The following is a 27,847-nucleotide window of genomic DNA, read 5'->3' as shown; positions in this document are numbered from 1 at the left end:
AGCTGTAATAAAGAATTTACGTTTCAAAGTATAATTTATTTGTTCTTTAGCCACCCGTGTATTACACGGGTACTTAGACTAGTATATATATATTGTAGCGTATTGGTATAATAACCATATAATCATTTATCCTGTATAATCTAATCTAATTTAATACGCATAAAAAAGATACATGATCATTAGATGTTTTGTAGCTAAAAGAACACACAAAAATATGCAAGAATAATATATGAAAATATGAAATCATGGTGAGAAGTATACATACAAACTAATTTATATAAAGTTATAGATATTTAAATTAACCATTTTGATGTATAAGAAATATCGATAATAAAATGAATTTATTTAAATAATTTGAAGATAATTTTATGTGAAGTTGATTAATTATTTTTATAGAAAGTTAATAAATTATACATTGTTTTCATCATAAAAATTAGAGTGTATGATAACTTAGACACTTGAGATGAATAATTAAAAAAAAAACATCGTGCCTTTTTATTTAAATCATCTAAGGGATAATTTTTCACTTAGATATATCTAATTACAATTTGCATTATCTTAAAGTTAGTATTATTTTTTCAGTTAACATATAATAAATGAAAATTTATTATTTAATTGTAGAAGGATAAAATGTCATTACGTTTTAAATTTGTAATATTTGTATATAATGAATATCTTTAATTATAAAAAATAAGTATTTATAATTAAATAGAAGAGAGAGACGGAAAAACAAAATAATATATAACTTCAATAAATAACACGCATCCCTCGTAGCTTTCTTTTATTATATAGTATAGATAGATATAGATATGATATAATTATAATTAACATTTGTAAAATATATCTATGTTTTTGTTCTTATTAAAAAAACGTTTACTATAACCGTGTACACACAATGTAGTTGACTACATTTAACACAACTAGCTATGCCACATAAACCCTCTTTATTCTTTGGTGACACTGTAGCTAAGTACCTATTGTTTTATATATAACTAGAATTTTACCCGCCGCCAATGCGGCGGCGTAAAAACACGACATACAGACGTAAGCAACTGAGTACGATTTTTTTTATTATACAATGACAACCAAAATTACAGTGTGTTTTCCATGCTTTGATTGATTGGCACTGTAGTTGCCGGTGTCATTTCTAGGTGTAGCATTCCTGACAATCAAAATAATCTAGTTATGTGAGAAAGTAGATTCGCGAGTAGGGTAAATGGTTTCACAAATTGCGTTCATTTAGTCATACCTTTGTATTCGGAGACGGATGTTGAAGCCACTGCAAGTATGTCTTTGGACTGAATGTTATCTCCAAACTAACATCGCCTTCTCTTCACAAAAGGTTATCACAATCTTGTTTCACGGTGAAGTTTCTACAAGCAACAGATAATTTCAAACTCAAAAAATAAAGAAATAAAAAATAAAATACATGCCACATTTGAAGTTACAGCAACTTTATTGGGGGGCACAAAGCGAACTAAGAATGTGGGGCCTAATCTACGCAGCTTTATGGGTTTCAATAGAAGCAGAGGTAAGTAGCTCATGTGCTTATTATGTTGCATGAACAATATAAGAGACTGAAGTACCATGGTAGTGTGGTACGAATTCTGGTGTGATCCTATTGAATTGAGGCGAAACGCAACCTGATTGCCGCTCATGAATTCCACTTTGTGTTTCTTTGGACGAACATACTGAGTTGATTTTCAATGTTGATGTTATCTAAAATAAATGACAACTAATATGTTGTTATGTGCCATACCTAGTTATAAAGTGTTTGGTTGGATGAGATATAAATCTGTTGCATTGATGTTGGTATACCCTATGCTGTTGTGAAAGTCTCCTGTTTTGTAGCGGTTTTTGACTTGAAAAATGTTAGTGAGCTTTATGACCCAAATACTGAATGGAAACTCCCTGTAAAAATAAGTTAAAACTTTTATATTTGCAGCAGTAGTAGCGGTTATTGATAGGTAACTTACATCACTGGTCAGAAATGAAGAGCAAGGTTCGTACGGTCTAAAGTGTGGATGCAGATTCTTAAAACTCTGACTTCTGTTCAGGTCTTCCTGTCTTCCTGGATCAGAGATTTGAAGAGGAAATGTTCTCATGCTGCATTTGTGTGCACCTGTTTGAAAGCATTGTTACATATAATATTGTGTTATCATAGAATTTGAAAATGTAGGAAAAATATGTAGAACGAATATTTTGTAAGAATGACCTCATTGTGGTTTAGTTTTTGCAAGAACTCAGAAAACACCACATTTTTTGTAGTGTTCATGTGACAACCCTCCCAAAACCAGGTATCCGTACGACTTAATTAATTATTAATTATTGCCTAATCACTGTGCTTTACTGAGTTTGCTGATAAACTGCTACTTGATTGTTGATACTTGTACATATCTGCATCATACTTTGATATTCCTGTCACTACACTACTTATTTGCTGAACCTTAGTGACAAACATGATGCACAAAAGCACAGTAGCACTAAACGGATACACAGTGAACATGCTGGTATAGCCAGCATCAGGCAAACACTGCCTCTAAAGGCCTGAATGAGCCAGAATTATTTTACTACACCCATAGTGTGTGTAGGGATACAAGGGTTGTATGATTACGTCTCTAGGAATAAGATATAGAGATTTGGATGTGCCGAAAACATACTTTAAGCACGAAACACAGCACTTTTATCAACACACTAGCTTCTAGCTAATTAATAAAGTGCCAAAATATGAGGAATTATTCCCGACACTTTGCAGAATAAATTGTGTCGCTAAAAATATTATTTATGACGCTTAACGGATATCTTAAGCACTTTAACGGATTACTATCCGACCGAACAACCGGACAATACCCGGAACATAAAAATATTGCCAAAATTAATATTGGTACTTTTCTGAGCCAGTTAGGGTCCCTGATTACCCTAACACCCGCTTTTAATGCACTAAAACAACTAACGGGGTTAGACCTTAGAGTTAACACACTTAACCAAACTGAACCGTAACTGAACGATTGGAAACGAACCGAGCACCATTACAACCTAAAGGAATCGGCCAACTAGTGGGACCCGGGGGAGTACGCCCTTTATAATATTAAATTAGATTACGCGAAGATCGAGGCACTTTTGTCTATAAAAACCCTCATCTTTCACACACTTGAACACACACACCTCACCTTCACTCTCTCTCCCTCCCTTGCTCTCCCTCTCGGCCGAACACTAGCCCCACCACCCACCCGTTTTTCGGTTCGAGTCTTGACATTCCAAGTATATTCAAGTGTTGGTGGTTACGTACAACGGAGCTCGGAACAAACGGAACGCGGAGGACCTCTACCGTTTGCTATTATCCACGCGGTTTTCGACTAGTTTCTTCCCTAGCCCCGAGCTAGAGGTATAACGTTTAAAACTCATTTTTGGTCATGTCTAAAGTGGTTAAAAGGATATTTGTCGGTTGAATGTCGGTAACCCGCTTAATGAAACTTTAAAGTCTACTAAAACGTGTATATCGTTGGATAAAAGCTCAAAACGCGTGTAAATGTCGTAGTATTTGAATATGTTGATTTTTATGGCCCGATCTATGATGTGGTGGCTCTCATCATCGTTTAACCCGACTTTGTTAGGATCACGTATCCTGACATACACTTGTTTCTTTGGTACAAGGGTTAAAAGGTGAAACTCCACCACACGGGAAACATGAACTTGTGTAAAAATGTTTTAACGTGAAAAATAGTATTTAAAACAAGCCGATCTACGTATGTACAAGTGGTATATTCGTAGGACCGGGTGTCGAGAAAATCATGTTTTTATAAAAATAGATAAAGTGTTAACAAATACGATTTCTATAAACTACAAGTATAGAAACACTTGTAGAATAAAAGATCCGACAAAATAACAATGTTTACAAAAATTGTCGGGAAGTTGTAAGAAGTGATTTGTTCCAAAAACGAGGTTTTTGCAAGACTAAGTTATGTTATGTATAGATCCACTAAAAATAACGAGATCTACACCGTAGTTTTTGTAAAAACTACAAGTTCATGAAACAACGCGGTTTTACATACTAGTCTTCTATTTGAAGTGTTGAAAATTGATTCGGTTGATTTGATAAATTGTTGAGATGATTTTGTAAAAGAAAATGATACGCTTGAAAGCGTGGCCACCTCCAGTTACAGGGGAAACTCTGGCGAAATTTTCTAAAAATCTAACACTTAGAATTATTTACAAGTGTTAGACTACTTTGACATGTTTTCAAAATATATTTCGCCACAACTTTACTTATAAATAATCGGAGGTGGGATTTTCACAAAAAAATAAACGAGATAAGTATATATTCGGTAAATATATTTTGCCACCTCACTGTTTATGATTATTTTGTGAAAATGTATAAATATTATTTTTAGAGTAAAAATAATATTTACTAACCTTGTCAAGCCCGAAATAATACAAACGCCTTCACGGCAGACATATAAGTTACAACGGTAATTATCATTACCACTTAATCACCAAAACGTAAATTACGCTTTATTCGGAAATATTCATAAGCGCATGTGTTGTCAAAATATTATTTTGGGAAAATATTATGAGAAAAGGAAATATATTATTTTTGAGAAAAATAAATATATTTTGAAGTAAGAAATAAAATATATTAAGTGGGACTTAATAAAATAATATAAGTATACATGTATTTAAATCCCCCATCCTTGGGAAGGAGAATGCGTATCAAATAAATATACGAAACGGTTGACTAACTGTTTCCCAAAAATATAAACTATGAAGCTAAAGCACGGCCATCCGTCTAATAGAATTAGCACATGTAGGTCGTTGCACAGCACTTGGATATTGGATTGCTTGATTTGGTGACGCGTTCACTGTGAGTTCATGTCCCCCTTTTCTCTTAACTGTTTTCAGTTTTATAAACTGCGGGGGTGAAATACATGTTACAATGATTATGGATATGTTATACATGGTATGGTTAGCATAAGGAGGGTTATTCTTAGATCATGTGAGTGGGTAGGCAGAAACTTGAGGCCATTAATCCTCGTTGAGGACCGAGGGACAGGAGCGGTAGATCTATCTGGGTGTAGCGAGCCCAGCCCCAGGTCCAGCTGAACGGACCTCGGGGTGACTTAGTGCCCGACGCATAAATCCGCTAGGTTTGAGTCATCCCTACTTGCACTTCACACATATCAGTGGACTTGCAACCCATTGGTGATCTCTTTTATTTCCTTATTTGCTACATACCAGGGTTTTTGATAAAGATAAAGGTTTATTTACTCATTTTCGCATGAACTCGCTCAACATTATTGTTGATTTTTCAACTTACATGTATTTCAGGGAATTAAGGATCTGGCACGGTTTAGCAGGATTTCCCGCTGCATTTAGACTCAGAGTCATCCGGGTTCAAGGCTTATGGCTCTTTCCTGGACAAGCCATAGCCCCTGAACCATGTTTATTTATGTTGCATTATGGTAGTAGTTGTACTGTTTAAGACAAGTAATGGTTGTTGGGTGTTTACCCATTTAGACAATGTTTGACAATTTTATTTTCAATGGATGACTTTGCATGATTTTAAATTCATATAGCTTGTTATGGTTAAGCTATGGTATTAAGAAGTCACACCAAATTAACCACGCTTCCGCAAAGCCAGGGTGTGACAGTTCAAAGTATTATCTTCGTGTAATTACACGTAATAAGAATTTTAAGTGAATTTGGAGATGTTGCTCGCGAGAAGGCAACGTATAATTGTCCGTGAGCAAAGACAGGTTGTGGAAGATAAACACCTATTTTTTTAAGAGATTGGCCTTGGCTTTTATTTATAGTCATAGCATAGCACACTTTTATTGGGAATTGGCATCTTGTGAAAACAAATGGTAAGTCATTATTATTATGCACAAATTTAATTCTAGGTATATACACACGTTTTCCTATTGATATGTCTGTTATTATATATGCCTCTATAACTTTTGGTAACAATTGGGATACTAACAAACGTGTGCCATTGCATAGACCTAGTGTTTGGTTTATGTTTCTGAGCAATATTACAGGAGTATTAACTTTTAAGTCTAATTTATGAGGAGGGATGCCAGAAAAACTTAGCTGATTTAAATATTCCTGTGGATACAAAGTTTCAGAATCTACCGAGTTTTGCATACGAGATATCATAGAGTCGTGACTTGTATAAGATTTGATATCTCCAGGAGTCATATTTAAAATCATGTTGTTGATCTTGTCAGCTGTATCATTTTTTGGACACACGATTGCTCTAGTTGACAAATTGTTAGCGCATGGATTTTTGAGTATTGAATCATCATAAACAAAGTTGATTAAAGATTGAAGATTGTTTGCTTCTTGTTGAATAAGAAAGTCTGGTGGGATTTCAATGGTTTTTGTGTTATGGGGATCATCTGCATCGGGTTCGCCAATCAAACCATTTCCAATATCTAACAACCATGACGCAAACATAGCAGATGTTTGAGTAGTAGATGAGCTTTGAGTATCCCCATTGAGACGCATGTTCTGGGTTAGTGTGTATACTTTGAAAGACGGCCATAGATAAGACCTTGGTAACGTTGAGTTGAGAATCTCAGACCGTGTACTTTTCGGTTTGACCGGGAGAGTTTGCCGAAAATCACCTCCTAGAAGTATAGACATACCACCAAAGAAGTCCGTATCGTTTCCCAAAACATCTTTCAATGATCTATCAAGACACTCAAAACAACGCCGATCACTCATGGGGGCTTCATCCCAAATTACTAATGATGTCTGTTTTAAAAGGTCGCCCAACTGTGTTTTTTTCTTGATATAACACGTTGATTGTTCTGTAAGATCTATAGGTATTTTGAATCGAGAATGTGCCGTTCTTCCCGATGGTAAAAGAAGGGAGGCAATTCCTGATGCAGCCACTGCTAACACAATCTTCCCAATGGATCTAAAGAAAGAAATGATCGTGTTCCACAGAAAAGTTTTCCCGGTGCCACCGTGCCCGTAAACAAACAGTAACAACTGAGTTTTATTAACATATGAATCTCTAACTGCATTGTAAACTTGAAGTTGGGCCATATTTAGTTGTGAATGCATTTGCAAATGTTGTAGACTCAGTGCTGATCTATCATAACTGACTTCCTCTAACAAAAGGTGATTTCTCAAAGTTGCAAGGATACTCTAAGAGGGTAAAGGAAGGCCGAAATCCTTAAGCGATTTAGAGGGAGTAGTGGAATTCAATATTTTTTCAAGCTCTAATAGGACTTGCTGTTGCAAATCAAAATCGTTGACAAGTGAGGTCGGATTTGACAAAGTAGAGTTAAGAGTCAAGAGTAGATCATCCGCCATCTTTTTCCACTCTGATTGCCATAAAACTAAAGGGTTACCGACCTCACAAAATAAAAGCAAATGACAGAAAAGAGACCTTAACTCTGAAGATGTGACCCACGCTGATGCTTTAGTGAACGCTTCAGCCCACTCTCTGTCATCACCTAATAGACCCAACGCCTCACATGCAGTGGCGGAGCTACACTTTGAACAACGGTGTCGTCCGACACCATTGAATTTTGTGTAGGAAACACAACGTATAATAGGAAAAATTCGAGCGACACCATTGTTTTTTACGAGCGACACCATTGTCTTTTTACAAACGACACCATTTTTTTGTTTTCTTCTAAAAGAATTACATAATAAACAAATTTATATTTCAAAAATTAAGCTAAGTTACTTGAATTTAATTAATACACTTTAAATCATAAGGTCCGTGCTTAATTTTTTTTTCTAATCCAGTAAGCATTATAGTCTCATGTCTAGTTGGTTTTGTTTCAATTGTTTAACCTAACAGGATGTTTGATGATCATTTGAATGATGCGTGCACTTGTTTGTTATAATGAAAAACAGGTTTTTTTTTGCAAGTTGCCATTGAAAACGTAATGATTCGTTTTCAAAACATGAAAACGCGTACAGAACAACTATTAAATGCATTTTTTTTTACATATTTCATATGACTTTGTAATTTTATTATGTGTTTTTATTCAATGACATTGTACTTTTACTTTGATATTTGTTTTTATTATGTGATTTGACCCGACTAGATCCGAACCGATCCAAAAGTTCGACTCCGGGTTACTATAAACCGGTGTATCCATAAAAAAAGACACCACAAGAAAAAATTTCTGACTCCGCCACTGCTCACATGCCCCTCGAAAAGTTGTGTATGTAACAGAAGACATGGTACGTACATCGGAGTAGGACTTGCAACCTTTTTTATGACAAAGTAGCATGCGCAAATAGAAAAGTTCACCAGCTGTGGGATGTACATACACAAGGCGTCCAATTGCTGCAGCAGGTCTTGCTTGGACTCTACGAATCCATACTTTAGCGGATAACTCCCAACGGTATCTTGTCCAATCCATTAGAGTCCTTGTTGTTATTAGAGAACCATTCAGTTAAAGTCGTTTTTCCAAAAGACGGGTTGTTGATGACAGATTGCAGTTTGCTTCTCTCCTTAAAAGTAACATTTTGCATATTCTCCAAATGAACAGCTAAGACTTGGACCGAAGGACTGCGTTCATGAATTGAGAAATTCAAAATTCTCCACGAAGCTTCATGTGGGCAAATAAACCGGCCGTCTAGAAAATTTTGAATTTCATCAACCACAGGAGGCGCATCAGACGATGTAGACGATGTAGATGGTGAATGAGTTTCAGACTTACGAATTGCAAACTTAATACGATCAGCTCCTTTAGAGATGTATTTAAAGAGGTACTTAATCATCATGTTCCAACCACAATACTCAACATTAATGTGCGCATTGAAACGGCTACATAGACGTTTATTCTATGGAACAACATAACCACAATCGATTTGGAGGCCATTCCTCGACACATGATAGTTGGTAGCATGTCTTTTGTAATGAACATAGCCATCCTTGTCAAACAGCGTAGCGGCTTCAAACGACTTTGGAAAATGCTTTGAACATTTACCTTCACGCATACAAGGAGCGTTAGGATTGAGCAACCCGCACGGGCCATGAATCATGCATTCAGTAATTGTCTAATACAAAAGAGGTTCAGAATTTTGATCCGGGAACTCAGCAGTAATGTAACTATCTACATTTGAAGCGTCTCGTATTCTATCGGCTGCCGTGACCCAGATTAAAGTGTGACAGTGCGGTAATCCCCTTTTTTGAAACTCAATAGTGTATAAATCTGTAAAAGAAACATATATAGGGACATTTGGTGATGATGAGAAAAGAAACTAAATTGGAATGTGAGAAATAAGAACTTACATGCTACCACTTCTCCAAATGTTTTATCTTCTTTTATAAATTTTATAAATTCTTCGACTTTCATTTCGAAAACCCGAGCTATGATGTCAGGACGATTTTGTGAATTAACGCACCCAACACGTTGCATATATCTCATAATTTCAGGCCACCTGACGTTGCATGTGAAAGTGATGAAGTACTGCGGATTGCCATGGACCCTGCAAATTGCTAAGGCGTCTTGGTAATGCTTATACATGTAACGTGGCCCACCGGTAAACGAAGATGGTAAAAAGATTCGCTTTCCTATATCACGACATTCCGTATCACCTCGTGAAAGGGCATCATACATGCCAGCGATATATTCTGAATGAAAGAGATCTTGATTTGCTTTAAAGTAATCGAGTCTATTCTGTTCTATACACGAATAAGCGTCTACTAAATACTGTTGAAAAAGTCGCCCACCATTCAAGAGGAGGGAATAAACACCTGCACGCTCATGAATCTGGTAACTATAGTACATGTTAACGGTCAATCTCTTGTCTTTAGAACCATCGACCTTACGTAATTGAAGCTTCGGAGACCAACCTTCCTCACCAAAAGGAAATAGAAGTGGATATTGTAATGGCATATAAGATTGATGAAGCTTACTAACTCTCTGAGGCATTCCGTCTTTTGAGTGAATGATGATGTCATAGTTGCTAGCATTGAAATCGTCACCGCATACTATTCCACCTAATGCGTCTGCAGATGGAGCACCATATCTTCTATCGGGTACGTTACTATAAAGACGAATGGAATAACAGCTAGCCTCTGTCGTTCTGCAGATGTCGCCGGCATTTTTAAAGAGGCGAGCATACCCATTATAGGTATTTAACATCTGGCTGAGCGTGCCAACAATACTATCTGAAAGGTTGTGGTGATCTGAGTTATTGAAGAATCGGAGTCTGTTTGAAATCTCATTCTCTGTGTCGTATATGTACATTTGTAAAAAACGTGGTTTCTCATTAGGTGGAGGGCACAAAGATCCGATCCAGTGTGAAACTTGGCCTGAGATTTTAAAAACGTAAGGACCACGACCATCATTAATAGTGTCGTCAACCTCTGCCCCAAATGAGGTCATAGAAAACATATTGTTATATGTTCTAATATTGTCCAGGAACTGAGAATCTTGGAAAAGTTGCCTAATACCAGGTGGTGGTTCAAGAGGAAAAGACAACCTCACAGAGCCCGATTTACAGCACTGATTATAGCGAGGATGATGAACATGTGGAGCATGTAAAACCTTCTCAGCAAACCAAAATAGAGCACTGCAGTGTTCACAAATATAAGTGCAATCTCCACAATCTGAATACGTTGGCAGCGGCCTCTCTATTGACCCTGAAGTTTGAGAAATGATTGAACGCAACCGTTGTGAAATCCTGCGGCGAGGTGTGGTAGAAGTTTCACCTGTTTCACAAGAGGTAGCTATACTCCGCCTTTTACCAGACGTGTCCGACGGCAACATATTTTTAAGCAAACAAAAATGTGTGTACACAAAAGCATATAAAAAGTAAGAGTGTAAAAAGAATAGTATACTAAAAATACAAATTTTACCAGACTGAAGTGAAGCTGCCAACACAATGAGCCGGTAAGAACCTGCAACAAAGAATGGACACAAAACTAATAAGCTTTTTACGGCAAAGAAGAATGAATTGTTTAATATATGTCGTTAAAAAGGTGTGTAATATTGGTGAGTTTATACCTATATTACAACAAAGATACCATTTATATATGGGGAAAGTGAATACGGTGCTGTTACGCGCCTAACCTTACACGTCAAATCTATAATCTTAAACAAAAAATAAAAACTTTTATTTCTCAAACATTTTCATCACCAACACATTCCCAGATACCTTCGTAGTTCAAACCCTAAGCCAATCGATCAATCCTTAATCTAATCGAGCAGTTTTCTGAACTATTTTATTACCATTAATTCGATCCTTAATCCAATCTACTTCCGATGCGTCTCTTGGTATGTAAAAAGTAAAGCGATGACTTAGGGGACGTGTTTTTTCTAGGGCTTGAAATTCTTTTTGGGTTTTGATGATTTGCAGTGAAAAGATGATGGGAATTTGCAGTTGAAGAAGTTTCACCATATGCAATGGATCGTAAGTTGCTCAATTGATCGATTTTTTTCTAACAACCTTCTACGCATTCAATGATTCAAATAGGTAATTTCTGAGTTGAGTTCAAACTGATGACATAAATGGAAGCTTTAATTAGTCATCACAGATGTACATATTGTAAGGATTCTTTATATGTATAATGAATGTCATGCTTGTGGTTAATTCTAATTTAGGTTATTAAGTGATTTGAGTATATATGTTCATAATGTTTATAGTTGAAACTTTGGAGGATTAATTAAAGCAAGAGAGGATTTAACTTGTTCATATTGCTGATTATATGATGATAACACTGCTAGAGACTGGTGATCAAATATTAAGCATGTAAAGAAGATTTAGGAACACAAATTTCAAGACATAAAAGTATTACAGATGATGGTTTTAGGCTACTCGGTGTGGGGAGCGTCGTAGGCCAGTCGAGCCCCGGCGCCGTCCCTGTACAGCATTTCCACAACCGCGGGGTCGTCCTGATCGTCCTCCACAAGACGTTTGTGCTGGGCCTCCCCTTTTTCACACACACATATACATACAACACACACACACACATATATAAAGGCCCATCCTCAATTTCCCTTGGGCCATCCTTGGAGGGGCATCCTCCTTGGATGGTGACGTGGAGGGGCATCCTCCAAGGACTTGCCTCCTCCTACACCGAGTAGCCTTATTAAGCTTTTGTGTTGGTCTGCAGGTTTGACAAAAGAATAATTGCTTTTTCATTGTTAATACCAATGGACAGGTTCCTTGCAGATTGACCCATTTCATTGTTAATACCACAGGTTCCTTAGCAGCCATATTGAGATGAAACTGCCACAGGTTCATTATATTTTGAGCCATTCATATTAGTTCTCATCTTTTTGACCCATTTAATTTTATTTCACCATTTTGACCCGTTTTATTTTACTTACCCGTTTTATTTTACCTCACTATATTTTGACCCGTTTAATTGTAATTCACTATATTTTGGCCCGTTTAGTTTTAATTCAATATATTTTGACCCATTTCATATTAGTTGTCAACTTTTTGACCCATTTCATTTACTTACCTGACTATATTTTGCCCCATTTCATTTACTTACCTGACTATATTTTGCCCCGTATAATTATAAGACACATCTTTTTTACCTTGTTCGGGTCGGGTTGACCCATAACACTGCTTCCAATTAGATGAGTTGACGCTAACCAGTGTGACGGCTTTGACTTCTTAAAAAATGATTTTGATTGGCGCGGTGCGGCGAGAACTCAGTCGTTAACCGGTCTTTTTTTATAGTTGGTTACCTCTAGTTGAAATTATGATGTATATGGTACTTTTAGTCATAAATCATCAGTAGCACTAAATCAATTCTAAGGTATTTTAGATAAAAACATGGTATTTTAGATAAAAACACGGAGTTCGATTAATTGAATACATGATTGATTAACTAAATACCTGATCAAGAGATTGAATGCAGAGATCGTATCAAGAGATGAAGCTATTAATGGGGAGGAATTGGCGATCTGGGATATTAACCCCAATACCCTAATAGACTACGTATTAGGGATATGATTCACATACAGATATAATTTTATTTTTTTATTAGGGATTTTAAGCAAAAGTACGTAGTTTTGATAGGTTTGACGTGTAAGGTTAGGCACGTAACAGCACCGTATTCACTTTCCCCTTTATATATATACACACGCATAACTTCGGTTTCATTATAAATATGATATGATGTATACAGAAAACAAAATAAAAAGGTATTTGTTGTGTTTTATGATTGATCTTAAATAAACAGTGGAAGTTGAAAATAGTAACCTAAATTGTCAAAGCATACCTGCTGGAGTCGTAATCGCCTAACGAAAGCCTTCGACTTGGTTGTGGTTGTGTCAAGGGCCGCAAGCTTGAGAGCGGAGTAGTGTTGAACGCTGTTGCTTGATGCCCTTTAGAGACGCCAAAGTTTGAAAACAAACAGTCGATTTGTTAAACAATTTCCCAACTATCTTCGTAACCAACAATGAAAGTTGAAAAGAGTAACCTAAATTGCGCAAATTGTACCTGGTGGAGCCCTAATTGCCTGACAAAAGCCTTGAATTTGGTGGTGGCTGTGTCGCCGGCGTTAATGGAGTCGTATGTGTGACAACCCGAACTTTCAAAGTCAGTATCTCTTCGTCGCGTGATCCTGTTTCTTGTATTCCTCTTTCATTTCCGTTCAACAATAAAAAAAAATAATAATAAATAAATAAATAATAACAATAAGAATTACACATGTGGTGATAATATTTAGTAAATGTTTAATGTGTTTGGGTATTTGTCTATAATTGGGCCATGCTTGTGACAATAATAGGATTGGGCAGCCGCCCCTTGGTCCACATAAAAATCTCGGTGTTTGTTGTTGGGCTTGAGCCCAGTATCAGCCAATTATGAGGCACCGCCAATTTAATTGTATATATGTGCACGTAACATGATTATATTATGATTCCCTACTTAAAACCAAACCCTACCCTCCCGTCAAGATTGCGAACGGCAGAATACTCCTTCCCCTATCGAAGTAACCCTGCATTCTTGAGACGTCACTTGTATATTGCAGTTGATTGGTACGTAAGTTATTATTTTGCATATGTTAGGTTGTTGTTAGATGTGTTAATGGTTGATTAGTTATGTGATGGAACATTGTTTGTTATTAAACAATTAATATGGGTAGAATTTTTAGTAAACAATTAATTGTTTGTAGGAGGTCTGCTCAATGCATAATAGAGGTGCACAAAGTCAACCTAAAACAAATAAACACATGGGACCTAATCTAGTTAAAGGATATGGATTGATGGCCGACAACTTTGATTTCCAATTATTTTCCTATTGGACCACTATTGATTAAACTATTAAATAATAAATTTACATGGAAAGATTTAGATTATAATAGTTGGTGTTATGACTGTTTTGTGTGGTGAGGGTATATTGCTAGTGGGTCGGTTGGGTCGGGAATTAAGCAAGGGGCCGAAATCTTAAAGTGCACATAGCTAACTGAGATGTTTATGGATTAGGTTGGCAATTAAACTGATGGTTCAACATGTTTAAGGCATCTTATTATATGACTTGGATTATTTGTTGCATGAAACTAGGTTACAGTTAAAGTCCAGACATAATAGTTGTAAATTAATGCTGTGATAATTTGATTTTTTGTGCAATAGTTGTGTTAGCAAATTGTGTATAAACTGGGATTGGGCCTCATATGACTACTGGGCTGCACAAACAACAAGGGTACCCAGCTACCTTGGGCCGCATTCCTTTTTTTTGGTAAATCACGTGCATGCTAGTTGAGTTATTACATGAGTTGGACCAATAGAATTAGGTGACTAATTTAAATAATGATTGGGCCACATTACCTGATTACACCAAAGAAACAAAGGGGGGCCGAGAGGTGTCATGATCATATCAGGTTTGGGTATCATGAAACCAGGGTTGCGGTCACAGTTTTGGTTTGGGTTTGATAATATTAGGCCACACACAGAATGATATTACAATATTGGGGCCACACACATATACAATGTTAATATATGTGTACTGGGTCACATATAGTTTAAGTAAAACGTCGGGCCGCGCGAGCTAAAGCTGGATCACTGGTTTGTACATTATGTATTATGGAGTATCAATGAATGTACTGTGCATGATATGTATATATAAATTAATATGACAAATTGGTTTTATGAACTAAGTATACACTAGAGACTATTGATTTACTATCATGGCTTGAACATCACGGATGTGCTACATGTATCTTGATTGTGTGATAAGTGATTAAGGAATACATGACTTGTTATACGTGAAACATGTGGTTTATGTGCGTAGTATTGACTGTTATCGGTAACCCTTTTTAGGACGTGTTTGATCAATTGCTAACGAAGTAATTAACCATACCGAGCAAACTAAGGTGAGTTCATCTCTCTTGAGCATGCGTCCCGGTGGTTGGGACAGTCCGTGGGTATCCTGGGAAGGGATAAGTCTTTTGGGTAAAAACGGGAATGTTGGATAATATACTCTTCCTATCACCTTTAAAGTCCCTCCGTGTTGTTTGGTTACCAGGAAGGTAATATGGTATTAGTTAGTAGCGCTACTTAGGTTTGGCAACCTCACCCCGTATCTGGGAGGACGGGTGTTGAACTAATGACCTAGTCATGACCAATGCTTTGATAGGAGCATTGGAGAAAGGGCAAAATAATCAGAAGCCGTCTTGTATTGGGGTATTATCAACATCGTTTTCAAAATGGTATTCAATGAACTGGATTAAACACTTGGTAACTAACGTTTTCTTAAAACTATGAACTCACCAGCGTTGTCTGATACACTTGTTGCATGCTCGCAGGTCGTTAGGTATCTTGGATTTGGGGAACTTGCTGTCTGGAGTAGCTGGAGTGGTCATGGGTCGACTGGGAGGATTTATGCGATTGATTTCATGAAACTATACTTGGGTTTTGAAACAGTTTAATTTCGTTTACAATTTGCTTCCGCTGAACTTATTGATTTTCGTTTAAACTTGTTGAAGATGTTTTTTATTAATAATGGGGATTTTATTTATAACTTGTATGGGTTCAATGTAATTGGTGGCTCGTTATTGGTATGTCACACGCCTAACAGGGACACTCCCTATGTGGTAATTTGGGGGTGTGACAGTTTGGTATCAGAGCCATTGGTTATAGTGAACTTGGTTTTAAAACGTTTTCATAAAACCAGACTATAACCGAACAGCACCGAAATCGACCATGACACTCAGCTCCAGACTGCAAGGTTCGTTTCTCATTTACGATTGCATAGCATATTTAGTGTACACTTATGTATAACATTACACGTGAATGCACACTTGGCACCACAGCATGAGCCCTTACATTACCAACCCCTGTTATGTGAACTGTTAGTGTGACACTACCCATTGCTTATTCGGATTCTTAACCCTGTAATACCTTTCGTTTGTTGTTTGAATGAGGGGAAACTTTTTGCGCAAGTTAAGAGGCACTGAGATAAGCATGCAAATTGCCTTATTATTATGGGTGCACACATAATAATAATGTGGGGTGCATGTGAGTCCCAGTGAGGCTTAACGAGTGTGAGAGGGGTTCCGCTCTGTTAATTGATGTTATATTAGCACTCAGCAGTCTATAGGAGTCATAGCAGTGATTGTCTCCTACTCGAACATGATCTTTTCACCCCTTTCTGAATCCTTACGAATCTCGATGCTATCGAGTACCACCTGATCACACATCTGAACGCCTAGCAAACTGTATAGAATGTTAGGTGCTAGTACGAACGTCCCTGAGTTGGATGGCCCAGCGTCAAATGATTGGACTATACTTTCCTCACCTATCTTTGTTTGTTGGAACTTAGTGTATTGACGCCTTAGATCCCGAAGTGCGATCACTTCTGCAGCACTCTCGCGACATAGAATGATGGACAAGAAGGTAAACGTAGTACCTTACCGACTTCAGCATTTGAACGACCCTAGTTACCGACAACGAACAACAACGATTGGACTCCGATCGAATCCTTAACCCAGCCAGCGACTCATGGGAGTCGACTCTTACGAATCAATCGGGACAAAATCGATGACGATTGACTGTAGAGCGGACTGTGTAACCGCCCGCACCACGAGTAGTGCCTTAGGACGTGGCAAGGAATGTGAAAAGAAGGACCTTGTTGGTGAAAGGACGCAGGACACCTTTACAGGCAACAATACTAGAGGCAACAGTCGCGGCAACATCAAGGTATTTGTGATCGTAGCTTACAGTATGGAAACGAAAGTGACGACAACCAAGGGAACGACGGCAGTATTGGAAATTCTCGTGACGAAAACCACACTGGAAATGAAGCTCATGGAAGGACATTTAGTATTGGCATAGGCTATACCAGACGTAATAGCACCACAATAGCTTGGATGGGTAGTTATTCGCTTCGTCTCTGTTCTGGTAACCCTGATGCTTATTGAAACCGAACCTGTTGTGGAGTCGGCTGATGCAAGTTAATTGAAGCCTTATATGTTCGCTGAGATGCAAACTCGACCTTGGGGGACAGGTGTTCGACATCGACCTTCCTTCCACAACCCTTGATGGTTGCAATATAGTAGTTAGTGTGGATTGGTTAACCAGAGATCACACAGATACACCAGTGCGGAGAAGACCTTGTGTGGAGAATCGTTATTTGCTCTAAAACGTCAGAGTGGTGCAAAGGTTAGCGCCATTTCAGCTATGAAGGCCAGAAGTGTCTACGGAGGGGCTACTCTGCTATACTAGCTCTGACGTGACTTCTGAAGAGTTACCTGGTTTACTTTCACATCGTTAGGTGGAATTTCAGAATTGACCTTATGCAAATCCTGATTTCCTTCTGGGATACAGCAATCCCTTGGATTCGCTGGATACTATCACAGATTCATCACGGGATTTTTGAAGATTGCGTAGCCTTAACCTCGTTAGCACTGCGGGGAGCGGTGAACTCTTGGGAATCAAATTAGGAGGACGTCTTCTCAGCTCTCTCAGCTTAGGGAAATGGTGTAGGCAAAGCTCATGGGCCTCGATATCCTATTCACCTGAGTTTTGATAGGATGCATTGAAACCTGAAGACCATATGTGGGTGACCGGGCCTGAAGGCCCACATAGCAACGCATGAGAGCGATGATTGACTTGTGGGAAAGTCAAGGTGGGATGCTTGGGAAGCATGGCGAGCTTAACTGACGTCACGATGGACCATTCAACAGCCTGGGAGGAATCGGTAATTTAACCTACAAACTCGAGTTACCCTACGGATCGGATAACATACGCGATGTCACTTATGTTTCGGATCTAAGGTAGTGGTTGTCTAGTGAAACACGTGCGATACCTCTACTGGGGGAATTTACCGAACATATGGACCAGGAAGTCGAGGGTCGTTAACATAGTCGTAATCTCGAGGGTGAGAGTTCGTAAGAACTCAAGACGTGGACCGGAGTTCACATGGGTACGCGAGAAGCAGATGAAGCTCAAGTATCCTCAACTCTTTCCAAATGACCAATCTAATACTGGTAAAACTGGTGAATTTCGGGACGAAATTCCTTTTCAAGTTGGGGATGATGTGGCACCTGAGCAAAACGTGCAACAATCTTGATCTATCACTTCATTTCTCTGTGCTTACTTGTCAAATTTCGGGACGAAATTTCTTTCAAGTTGGGGATGATGTGACAACCCGAACTTTCAAAGTCAGTATCTCTTCGTCGCGTGATCCTGTTTCTTGTATTCCTCTTTCATTTCCGTTCAACAATAAAAAAAATAATAATAAATAAATAAATAATAACAATAAGAATTACACATGTGGTGATAATATTTAGTAAATGTTTAATGTGTTTGGGTATTTGTCTATAATTGGGCCATGCTTGTGACAATAATAGGATTGGGCAGCCGCCCCTTGGTCCACATAAAAATCTCGGTGTTTGTTGTTGGGCTTGAGCCCAGTATCAGCCAATTATGAGGCACCGCCAATTTAATTATATATATGTGCACGTAACATGATTATATTATGATTCCCTACTTAAAACCAAACCCTACCCTCCCGTCAAGATTGCGAACGGCAGAATACTCCTTCCCCCATCGAAGTAACCCTGCATTCTTGAGACGTCACTTGTATATTGCAGTTGATTGGTACGTAAGTTATTATTTTGCATATGTTAGGTTGTTGTTAGATGTGTTAATGGTTGATTAGTTATGTGATGGAACATTGTTTGTTATTAAACAATTAATATGGGTAGAATTTTTAGTAAACAATTAATTGTTTGTAGGAGGTCTGCTCAATGCATAATAGAGGTGCACAAAGTCAACCTAAAACAAATAAACACATGGGACCTAATCTAGTTAAAGGATATGGATTGATGGCCGACAACTTTGATTTCCAATTATTTTCCTATTGGACCACTATTGATTAAACTATTAAATAATAAATTTACATGGAAAGATTTAGATTATAATAGTTGGTGTTATGACTGTTTTGTGTGGTGAGGGTATATTGCTAGTGGGTCGGTTGGGTCGGGAATTAAGCAAGGGGCCGAAATCTTAAAGTGCATGGTCATAGCTAACTGAGATGTTTATGGATTAGGTTGGCAATTAAACTGATGGTTCAACATGTTTAAGGCATCTTATTATATGACTTGGATTATTTGTTGCATGAAACTAGGTTACAGTTAAAGTCCAGACATAATAGTTGTAAATTAATGCTGTGATAATTTGATTTTTTGTGCAATAGTTGTGTTAGCAAATTGTGTATAAACTGGGATTGGGCCTCATATGACTACTGGGCTGCACAAACAACAAGGGTACCCAGCTACCTTGGGCCGCATTCCTTTTTTTTGGTAAATCACGTGCATGCTAGTTGAGTTATTACATGAGTTGGACCAATAGAATTAGGTGACTAATTTAAATAATGATTGGGCCACATTACCTGATTACACCAAAGAAACAAAGGGGGGCCGAGAGGTGTCATGATCATATCAGGTTTGGGTATCATGAAACCGGGGTTGCGGTCACAGTTTTGGTTTGGGTTTGATAATATTGGGCCACACACAGAATGATATTACAATATTGGGGCCACACACATATACAATGTTAATATATGTGTACTGGGTCACATATAGTTTAAGTAAAACGTCGGGCCGCGCGAGCTAAAGCTGGATCACTGGTTTGTACATTATGTATTATGGAATATCAATGAATGTACTGTGCATGATATGTATATATAAATTAATATGACAAATTGGTTTTATGAACTAAGTATACACTAGAGACTATTGATTTACTATCATGGCTTGAACATCACGGATGTGCTACATGTATCTTGATTGTGTGATAAGTGATTAAGGAATACATGACTTGTTATACGTGAAACATGTGGTTTATGTGCGTAGTATTGACTGTTATCGGTAACCCTTTTTAGGACGTGTTTGATCAATTGCTAACGAAGTAATTAACCATACCGAGCAAACTAAGGTGAGTTCATCTCTCTTGAGCATGCGTCCCGGTGGTTGGGACAGTCCGTGGGTATCCTGGGAAGGGATAAGTCTTTTGGGTAAAAACGGGAATGTTGGATAATATACTCTTCCTATCACCTTTAAAGTCCCTCCGTGTTGTTTGGTTACCAGGAAGGTAACATGGTATTAGTTAGTAGCGCTACTTAGGTTTGGCAACCTCACCCCGTATCTGGGAGGACGGGTGTTGAACTAATGACCTAGTCATGACCAATGCTTTGATAGGAGCATTGGAGAAAGGGCAAAATAATCAGAAGCCGTCTTGTATTGGGGTATTATCAACATCGTTTTCAAAATGGTATTCAATGAACTGGATTAAACACTTGGTAACTAACGTTTTCTTAAAACTATGAACTCACCAGCGTTGTTTGATACACTTGTTGCATGCTCGCAGGTCGTTAGGTATCTTGGATTTGGGGAACTTGTTGTCTGGAGTAGCTGGAGTGGTCATGGGTCGACTGGGAGGATTTATGCGATTGATTTCATGAAACTATACTTGGGTTTTGAAACAGTTTAATTTCGTTTACAATTTGCTTCCGCTGAACTTATTGATTTTCGTTTAAACTTGTTGAAGATGTTTTTTTATTAATAATGGGGATTTTATTTATAACTTGAATGGGTTCAATGTAATTGGTGGCTCGTTATTGGTATGTCACACGCCTAACAGGGACACTCTCTATGTGGTAATTTGGGGGTGTGACAGTATGTAACCTGGAAACGTACACTGTTCTTAAGGGCCTTCATCATTTGTATATATATAAATAATCACAAAATATCATCACAATTTTGCTCCTTCGTGCATAAACATAATATTCCTTTAATAGGCATTTTAATTTGGTTGACAGTAGGTCAACAACAATATGAACAATAGAAAGCAAATGGGTGAACTTTAATTTTTTCTTCAATATTACCCCAACTAAACCCAAATCCATCAAAAAAGAAAACAAAAAGACAGAACGTTAGCAGCAAATTGAGCCAGAAATGAAGAATCATATTCTTCCTCCACATTACGTGACCCACTGAAATGATATATCCAAAGAAAAGAGCTCTCCATTCATTCAAAAAAAATTCATACAATACCTTTTGATACTACAAATCCAGATTCTTCCCAGTGAACTGACTGTTGGAGCCCTAATCGTCAGATGGAAACCGTCGCTTAGGTTGTGGTTGACGAAGTAGGTAAAGCTGCAAGCTTTCGATTTGGTAGGCGTTGTGTCTCCGGCGCCAATTTGGGGCAGAGAGGCGTTGTTCGGAGAAGAGCGTGAGCAGAGAGGTGTAGATCGGCGGTGTTAGGTGGCTTTGTTCGGAGAAGAGCGGTGGTGAGTAATAGATGTATGATGTGTACACGTGGATGTCATTTGATAGCTGGATGACGTGTAGACAACTGTTCATAAGACATTACCTAAATTGTATATATATAATATAATATAATAATAATAGTAATAATAATAAAAATAATAATCTATACTATATAATAAAAGAAACCTATTTTGGAACACTTGTCATTCTCTCATTTAATTGATTAAAATTATTAATAATACTAATAATAATATTTAATCTAAATTTATAAAATTTAAGATAAAAACCTAAACTTGTAGGCATCAATTTTTGTGTTGTATATCTGTATCGAATTTTGTTAAAAAAAATTAGAAACGTCACTTATTATTTGATAAATTGATAAACATTACAACTAGCAGAAAGATTTGTAGTTGGTCAAACTGAGTTTTAACCGATTTTAGTTCTAAAGTAAATAACCTAATAATTATTTAGTTAATATTTTTTTTGTAACTTCTTTTTTTTTAATTTCCCTATTGGTTGTTTTTTTCGAACGGCTAATTTCTTTAATCCCATGTAAACGAGCCGAGTCGAGCCGAGCTAGACACAGCTCGAGCTCGGCTAGAACTCGATTCGAGCTGGCTTGGCTCGAGCTCGAATTTCAAATCAAGTTGAGATTTGAGGCTCGAGCTCGACTCGATTAGAATTCGAGCTAGCTTGGCTCGGCTCGATCTAGCTCGAACTAACAAAAAACCGCAAAATTTACTACTTAAAAAAGCCATTAAAAATTTTTATTATCAATAATATTTAATCAAATCTAAAATATATTGTGATTTGAATGATGTATTATCAATTTGTTATATATTCAATATGCATTTTAGCACCTATAAATTATAATACGCAATCGAGCGTAGACATATAACCGAAAATTTACATGTCAAATGACTAGAGGTAAAGGTTTATTTTAACATGAATATATGGTACTAGATTAGAACCCCGTGTATTACACGGGTTGAATAAATGTAATTTTATATATTAAATAATAAAAAGTTATATCTTTATGAACTCGTATATTGTACGGGTTAAATAAATGTAATTTTATATATCAAATAATAAAAAATAGTTATATCTCGTGTTGAATAGATCTAAAAAAGAGTTATATCTTTAAAAATGATGTGTATTACACATATTAAATAAATGTAATGTTGTATGTTAAATACTAAAACGTCGTATCTTTAAAAAACCTGTGTATAGTCGGGTTGAAAAATCTACCAAATAATAAAAAATTTGTATCCTTAAAAACCCCGTGTATTACACGTGTTGAATAAATCTAATTTTACATAGCAAATGATAAAAAGTTATATCTTTAAAAACTTCATGTATTACACGTAGTATATAAATGTAACTTTGTATAGTAAATAATAAAAAAAGTTATATTTTAAAAACCCTGCGTTTTACACGAGTTGAATAAATATAATTTTGTATACCAATTAATAACAAAAGTTATATTTTTAATAAATTAAGATAACATTTAATATTAATTTATTAAACCCCGTGTATTACTCGTGTTGAATAAATCTAATTTTACATAGCAAATGATAAAAAGTTATATCTTTAAAAACTTCATGTATTACACGTGTTATATAAATGTAACTTTGTATAGTAAATAATAAAAAAAGTTATATTTTTAAAAAACTTGTGTTTTACACGAGTTGAATAAATATAATTTTGTATACCAATTAATAAAAAAAGTTATATTTTTTAGGATGACATTTAATATTAATTTATTATTTATATATTTAATATAAGATAAGTAGGAAAGAGGGGTACTTGTTTTAAAAATATATTAAATTAACAATTTAGATTTGAGAATAATATTTTATTAAAGTATGATAAGATTTAATATTAATTTATTATTTATTTATTTAGTTAATATAAGATAAGTATATATTTGAGGATACCTTCTATGAATGACACGTGTCCAAAACTTGGTTTCTTTTATTATAGTAGATAAGAAACTAGAGGAAAAATCTATTCTTATGATTTTCTTACAAATGCATAATAATTATTAGCTTGACAATGGGTATAGGGATCGTCTAATTAGGTCAGAAAAAAAGTACCCAAAGTTATCTTTCGAATTAATTCTTAATGTTTTAATTTAAGATGAAATCTATCTATATACTATATAATAAAAGAAACATGGTTTTGTCATTCTCTCATTTAATTGATTAAATTATTAATAATACTAATAATAATAATATTTAATCTAAATTAATACAAATTTTTATTATTAATAGTATTTAATCAAATCTAGAATCTAATCTAATACAAATTTTTATTATCAATAATATTTAATCAAATCTAATAAGAATTCATAGGAATTCCAAAGTTGATATTAACTTTCAAATAATTAAAAAAAAATCCACCTAACATCACAATGGTTTTAAAGATATAATTTTTTTTATTATTTGGTATATAATATTACATTTATTCAACACGTACAATACATATGGTTCTTATAGATATAACTTATTTTATTATTTAATATATAAAGATACATTTCTTCAACCCGTGCAATAAAGGAGGCTTTTAAAAAGATAATGTTTTATTATTTGGTATATAAAATTCATTTATTCAACCCGTGTAATACACGGGTTATAACCTAGTAATAATAATAAAATAATAGTTTATAAAGTTATAACATTCGTAAAATCATAAATCATAAGAGATGATGTGAGCAAAAATAGCTGAAGCCTGTGCACCTAACATGACTCCCAAGTCTCTAACCATGCTTTTATGATATTAATTCTAGCATGTGCGCAACAATGACATCTCATATGTAATAACTTCCAGACGAACATGAATATAGGCATGTTCATTTTCATTTTTGTTCATTTAACTTGAACTTAACACGAATGTATAATCGAACACATTTTTTTGTTCATGTTCGTTTACTAAGAAAATGGACATGTTCGCAGTGGCGAAGCTTGAGATTTCCGATCGAGGGGGCGGAAGTAACCGGACCTAAAATTTTCTATAAAACCGGGGGGTTGAAAACGTATATACCCAAAAATTTCTATACTAAAACTACACTCTCCACTACTGAGCGAAAAGTTCGGGGGGTCGGCCGCCCCCTCCCGCCCCTTAAAAGCTTCGCCCATGCATGTTCGTGTCCGTTCATTTAAAACCTAAATGAATGTTCACGAACATAAACAAACTTAAACGAACATAATTTAACAAACAATAAACAACAAAAACTAAAATAACTGAAGAAACATAAATGAACACAAATTAATGTAGTTTACTAATAAACAAACATAAAGTAATTTTTTATATAAATGAAACACCAGAATTTAGGCCGTGGGGTATGGTGGGGCTTGGGTTGGGCATTGGTTGACATGTGGCATGGGGTGGCAGACATGGCCAAACCCACATTGAACACGGTATGACCGGGGCGGGGGTTTGGGGCATGGGTTTGGTGGGCTTGTGGGCTGGCCGGCTGGGCTGACCCGCTGGGCGGGCAGACCCAATATTTTTAAAACACAAATTTGATTTTTTTTAATATTTTTAAATAAAGAAAATTACAAAAAAAAAAAAATCCTAACTTTTATATTTGCGTTTTATCTCTTCTCTCAACGCCAAGACTATTTCTAACTCGTCACCCTGTAGGTGATTAATCGGCTGGGATAGAATTTTCAAATCATTCCGTCTTTGTTTCAGGGCATCTCTAGCGGCATCTCTAGCTTCTTTGCTCCTTCGTATTTCGGCCCTTTGTTGTTGGAATACATTGAATGTATCCAACTTGCATGAAATGTCATCCAACTGGTCGCTGTATATTACCCTACGCGAGCCAGAACTCCCAGCTGAAGGCGATGCCGTTTGTTTTTGAGCACGCCTTCTTGAGCCATTTCTTCCATGCTCGGGCCGGTTTGGGCTTGGCCAATCATCCAAAAGGTCCTCAAACTCTTGATCTCGTGCATCAGATTGGGCTTGGGACGAGGCCCTTGACCTTTTGGAAGACGAGTTAGTTTCGCTACCAATGGGGATATTCGACCACTTTGATGAAATTTACAAATCTCCCAACAATGCATGAAACGGAAATCGGTCTTCATATTTGATTTGAATGCGACCACTGCATTTGTCAAAACGTCGGCTTCGGTTTCACCACTTTTAGGGTTTTGCTTTGCTTTATTTAAAAACTCACTAAATTTTGTAAGTTGGGAGCTTATCTCACTCCACTTTGATGATAAGCTATCGTTTTCACGATAAGTCTCCTTACCAATTTCTTCATGGAATTTCCTACTAACCGATTCCCACAGGGCGGTTCGATGTTGCGAATTTCCTATTTTAATAAAAAAAATATTAATATATTACAAACTCATATAAAAAATAACCATTCCATTAATATAAACTAAGGTTAAGAATACCTATATTTGAATGTTGAGATTGTTCACACCAAACCCTCGCCAATGCAACTTCTTCAGCATAGACCCATTTTTGTTGTTTTCGTTTGGCGGTTTCAACTACTTTATCTTCCTCGGTTTTTATCTTATGACTTCTTTTTTTGATGGGTTTCGATGCGGAAGGACCCTCTTTGGGTGGTTGAGTTTCGGGAACGGATTCGATTTGTGAAAGGTCGATGGAGGTTGGTGAAAGGTTGATGGGCGATTGGGAAAACGGGGTAGATATTGAATCTTCGGTGTTTGGGAAGTTAGTAAATAAACGATTCCCGATATACGATGCATAACCCGCAATGTCGGGCATAGGAGAGTATGAAAAATGGACGAGCTATTGGACAAGTGGGTGGTGGGCTAAGATTATTTTCTTGGAATCCATACGGGTTGCTCGGGTCAAAAGGACGGTTGTAAGGATGCATTTTTTCGTTTTGTAATAGAAGAATTGAAGATGTATAGAAGATGTGGTTGAATGTGGTAAGAAATGAAAGTAAAATGTGAGTTTTATAGTGAAAAAATGGAAAAAAAAATAAATTTTTTTTTTAAATATAGCCGTTGGCCAACGGCTAGCCCAACGGATCTTTTCTTTTTGGCCATTCACAAACCGCCTTGTCACCTTGGTCCCCCGCCCCACGCCCGGTTTGAAACCCAAGCCCCAAGGGGCCACGCCCCAACCCAAGCCCCATACCCCACGGTCTTATAACTTTAGATACGGATTAAACTGGACCTCGAATTTTACAAGTTACGAGTTGCCTTGAGTCGCAAGTCGAGATATGAATCGTGCATTTACAAGTTAACGAACTGTGTATTTAAACTCGACATGTATGAGTCAACTAGTGACCTATACATTTAGTACCGAACTAGTATTAAGCCCCCGCTTTGCAGCGGTTATTGTAAAACTGTGTCAAGTCGTACCAATATTATACCACTATCAACGATCACCAACATCGGAAAAGCTTATAAAACAAAATAAATAAAAACGAAAAAATAAAGTCGAGCGAAAAAGCATACGTAAAATATTTGAATCACACACGCTCGTTGCAGAGAAATTAAACTGAAACGTAAAACATAGAAGAAATAACTAAGTCAATCCAGGACTCGCACGTTGCGAAGAACTTCTCAAATGGAGAAATATTGATGTGTTGCGACGAGACAAACGGGAAAAAATACACGAAGAAATGTTGAACCCTACACGCATGTTGCGGTGCGTTAACTCACTAAATTTAGAACGAAACGAAAAAATTGAGAATGATGAAAAGTATGGTGGACCAAAATTGAAAACTAAAAAGAGTTGGGGTTAAATTACAAAAGATGAAAAACTTTAGGTTAAAAGTAAAAAACAAAGGGTCTAAATTGCAAAAGAGTAAAAGTTTTGTGTTAAAATAAAAAAAAAAGAAAAAAAACCCTATACATGAGGTACAACACCATAAATTACAAAAAAGTTAAAAAATGTGTTTTTATAAAAGTTGAATAAACTATTATATTAATAAAGTAAACTCTAGTTAATGGTTAAATACTTATTTATTATCTGCATAATACACGATATGATTTCAAATTATTTATCATTTTGATTAGTTTAATATTTATGAATTAATTATTTTTATATTATTTAAAGAGATATTAATAATTTATTAGATATTAGATTTAGATATTTATAATATTATTAATTGAATTTATTAATATTAAAATAAAGATAAGGATAAAGATA

The 27,847-nt window shown here is 36.3% G+C and overlaps 2 protein-coding genes and 2 long non-coding RNA genes across 4 annotated transcripts; 2 read left to right on the top strand and 2 right to left on the bottom strand.

Annotated features, from left to right (window-relative positions):
• Positions 1 to 1,053: 1,053 nt before the first annotated feature.
• Positions 1,054 to 7,480, bottom strand: LOC110867713 (ATP-dependent DNA helicase pif1-like). Its single transcript, XM_035979305.1, has 6 exons — positions 6,130 to 7,480; positions 1,977 to 2,122; positions 1,760 to 1,911; positions 1,587 to 1,691; positions 1,250 to 1,373; positions 1,054 to 1,162 (listed from the first exon to the last, which is right to left on the bottom strand). Exons 1-2 carry the CDS (start codon positions 7,066 to 7,068, stop codon positions 2,102 to 2,104), a joined length of 960 nt encoding a protein of 319 aa, XP_035835198.1. The 5' UTR covers positions 7,069 to 7,480; the 3' UTR covers positions 1,054 to 1,162; positions 1,250 to 1,373; positions 1,587 to 1,691; positions 1,760 to 1,911; positions 1,977 to 2,101.
• Positions 7,481 to 8,169: 689 nt separating this feature from the next.
• Positions 8,170 to 13,512, bottom strand: LOC110867711. Its single transcript, XM_022116724.2, has 4 exons — positions 13,435 to 13,512; positions 13,214 to 13,319; positions 9,263 to 10,876; positions 8,170 to 9,182 (listed from the first exon to the last, which is right to left on the bottom strand). The coding sequence occupies exons 3-4, from the start codon at positions 10,743 to 10,745 to the stop codon at positions 9,028 to 9,030; spliced, it is 1,638 nt and encodes a 545-aa protein (XP_021972416.1). The 5' UTR covers positions 10,746 to 10,876; positions 13,214 to 13,319; positions 13,435 to 13,512; the 3' UTR covers positions 8,170 to 9,027.
• LOC110867712 lies at positions 11,088 to 11,574 on the top strand. Its single transcript, XR_002551799.2, has 2 exons — positions 11,088 to 11,252; positions 11,335 to 11,574. It is a non-coding gene; the product is annotated as an uncharacterized LOC110867712 (long non-coding RNA).
• A 3,120-nt stretch (positions 13,513 to 16,632) lies between the features above and the next one.
• On the top strand, positions 16,633 to 20,556 carry LOC110867715. Its single transcript, XR_002551802.2, has 3 exons — positions 16,633 to 19,034; positions 20,320 to 20,372; positions 20,525 to 20,556. It is a non-coding gene; the product is annotated as an uncharacterized LOC110867715 (long non-coding RNA).
• The last annotated feature ends 7,291 nt before the right edge of the window (positions 20,557 to 27,847 follow it).

This window comes from Helianthus annuus, chromosome 11 (genome assembly GCF_002127325.2).
Source record: "Helianthus annuus cultivar XRQ/B chromosome 11, HanXRQr2.0-SUNRISE, whole genome shotgun sequence".
Taxonomy (NCBI): Eukaryota; Viridiplantae; Streptophyta; class Magnoliopsida; order Asterales; family Asteraceae; genus Helianthus; species Helianthus annuus.
The sequence above is the reverse complement of the archived record's forward strand: the minus strand, read 5'-3'. Positions and strand labels throughout refer to the sequence as shown.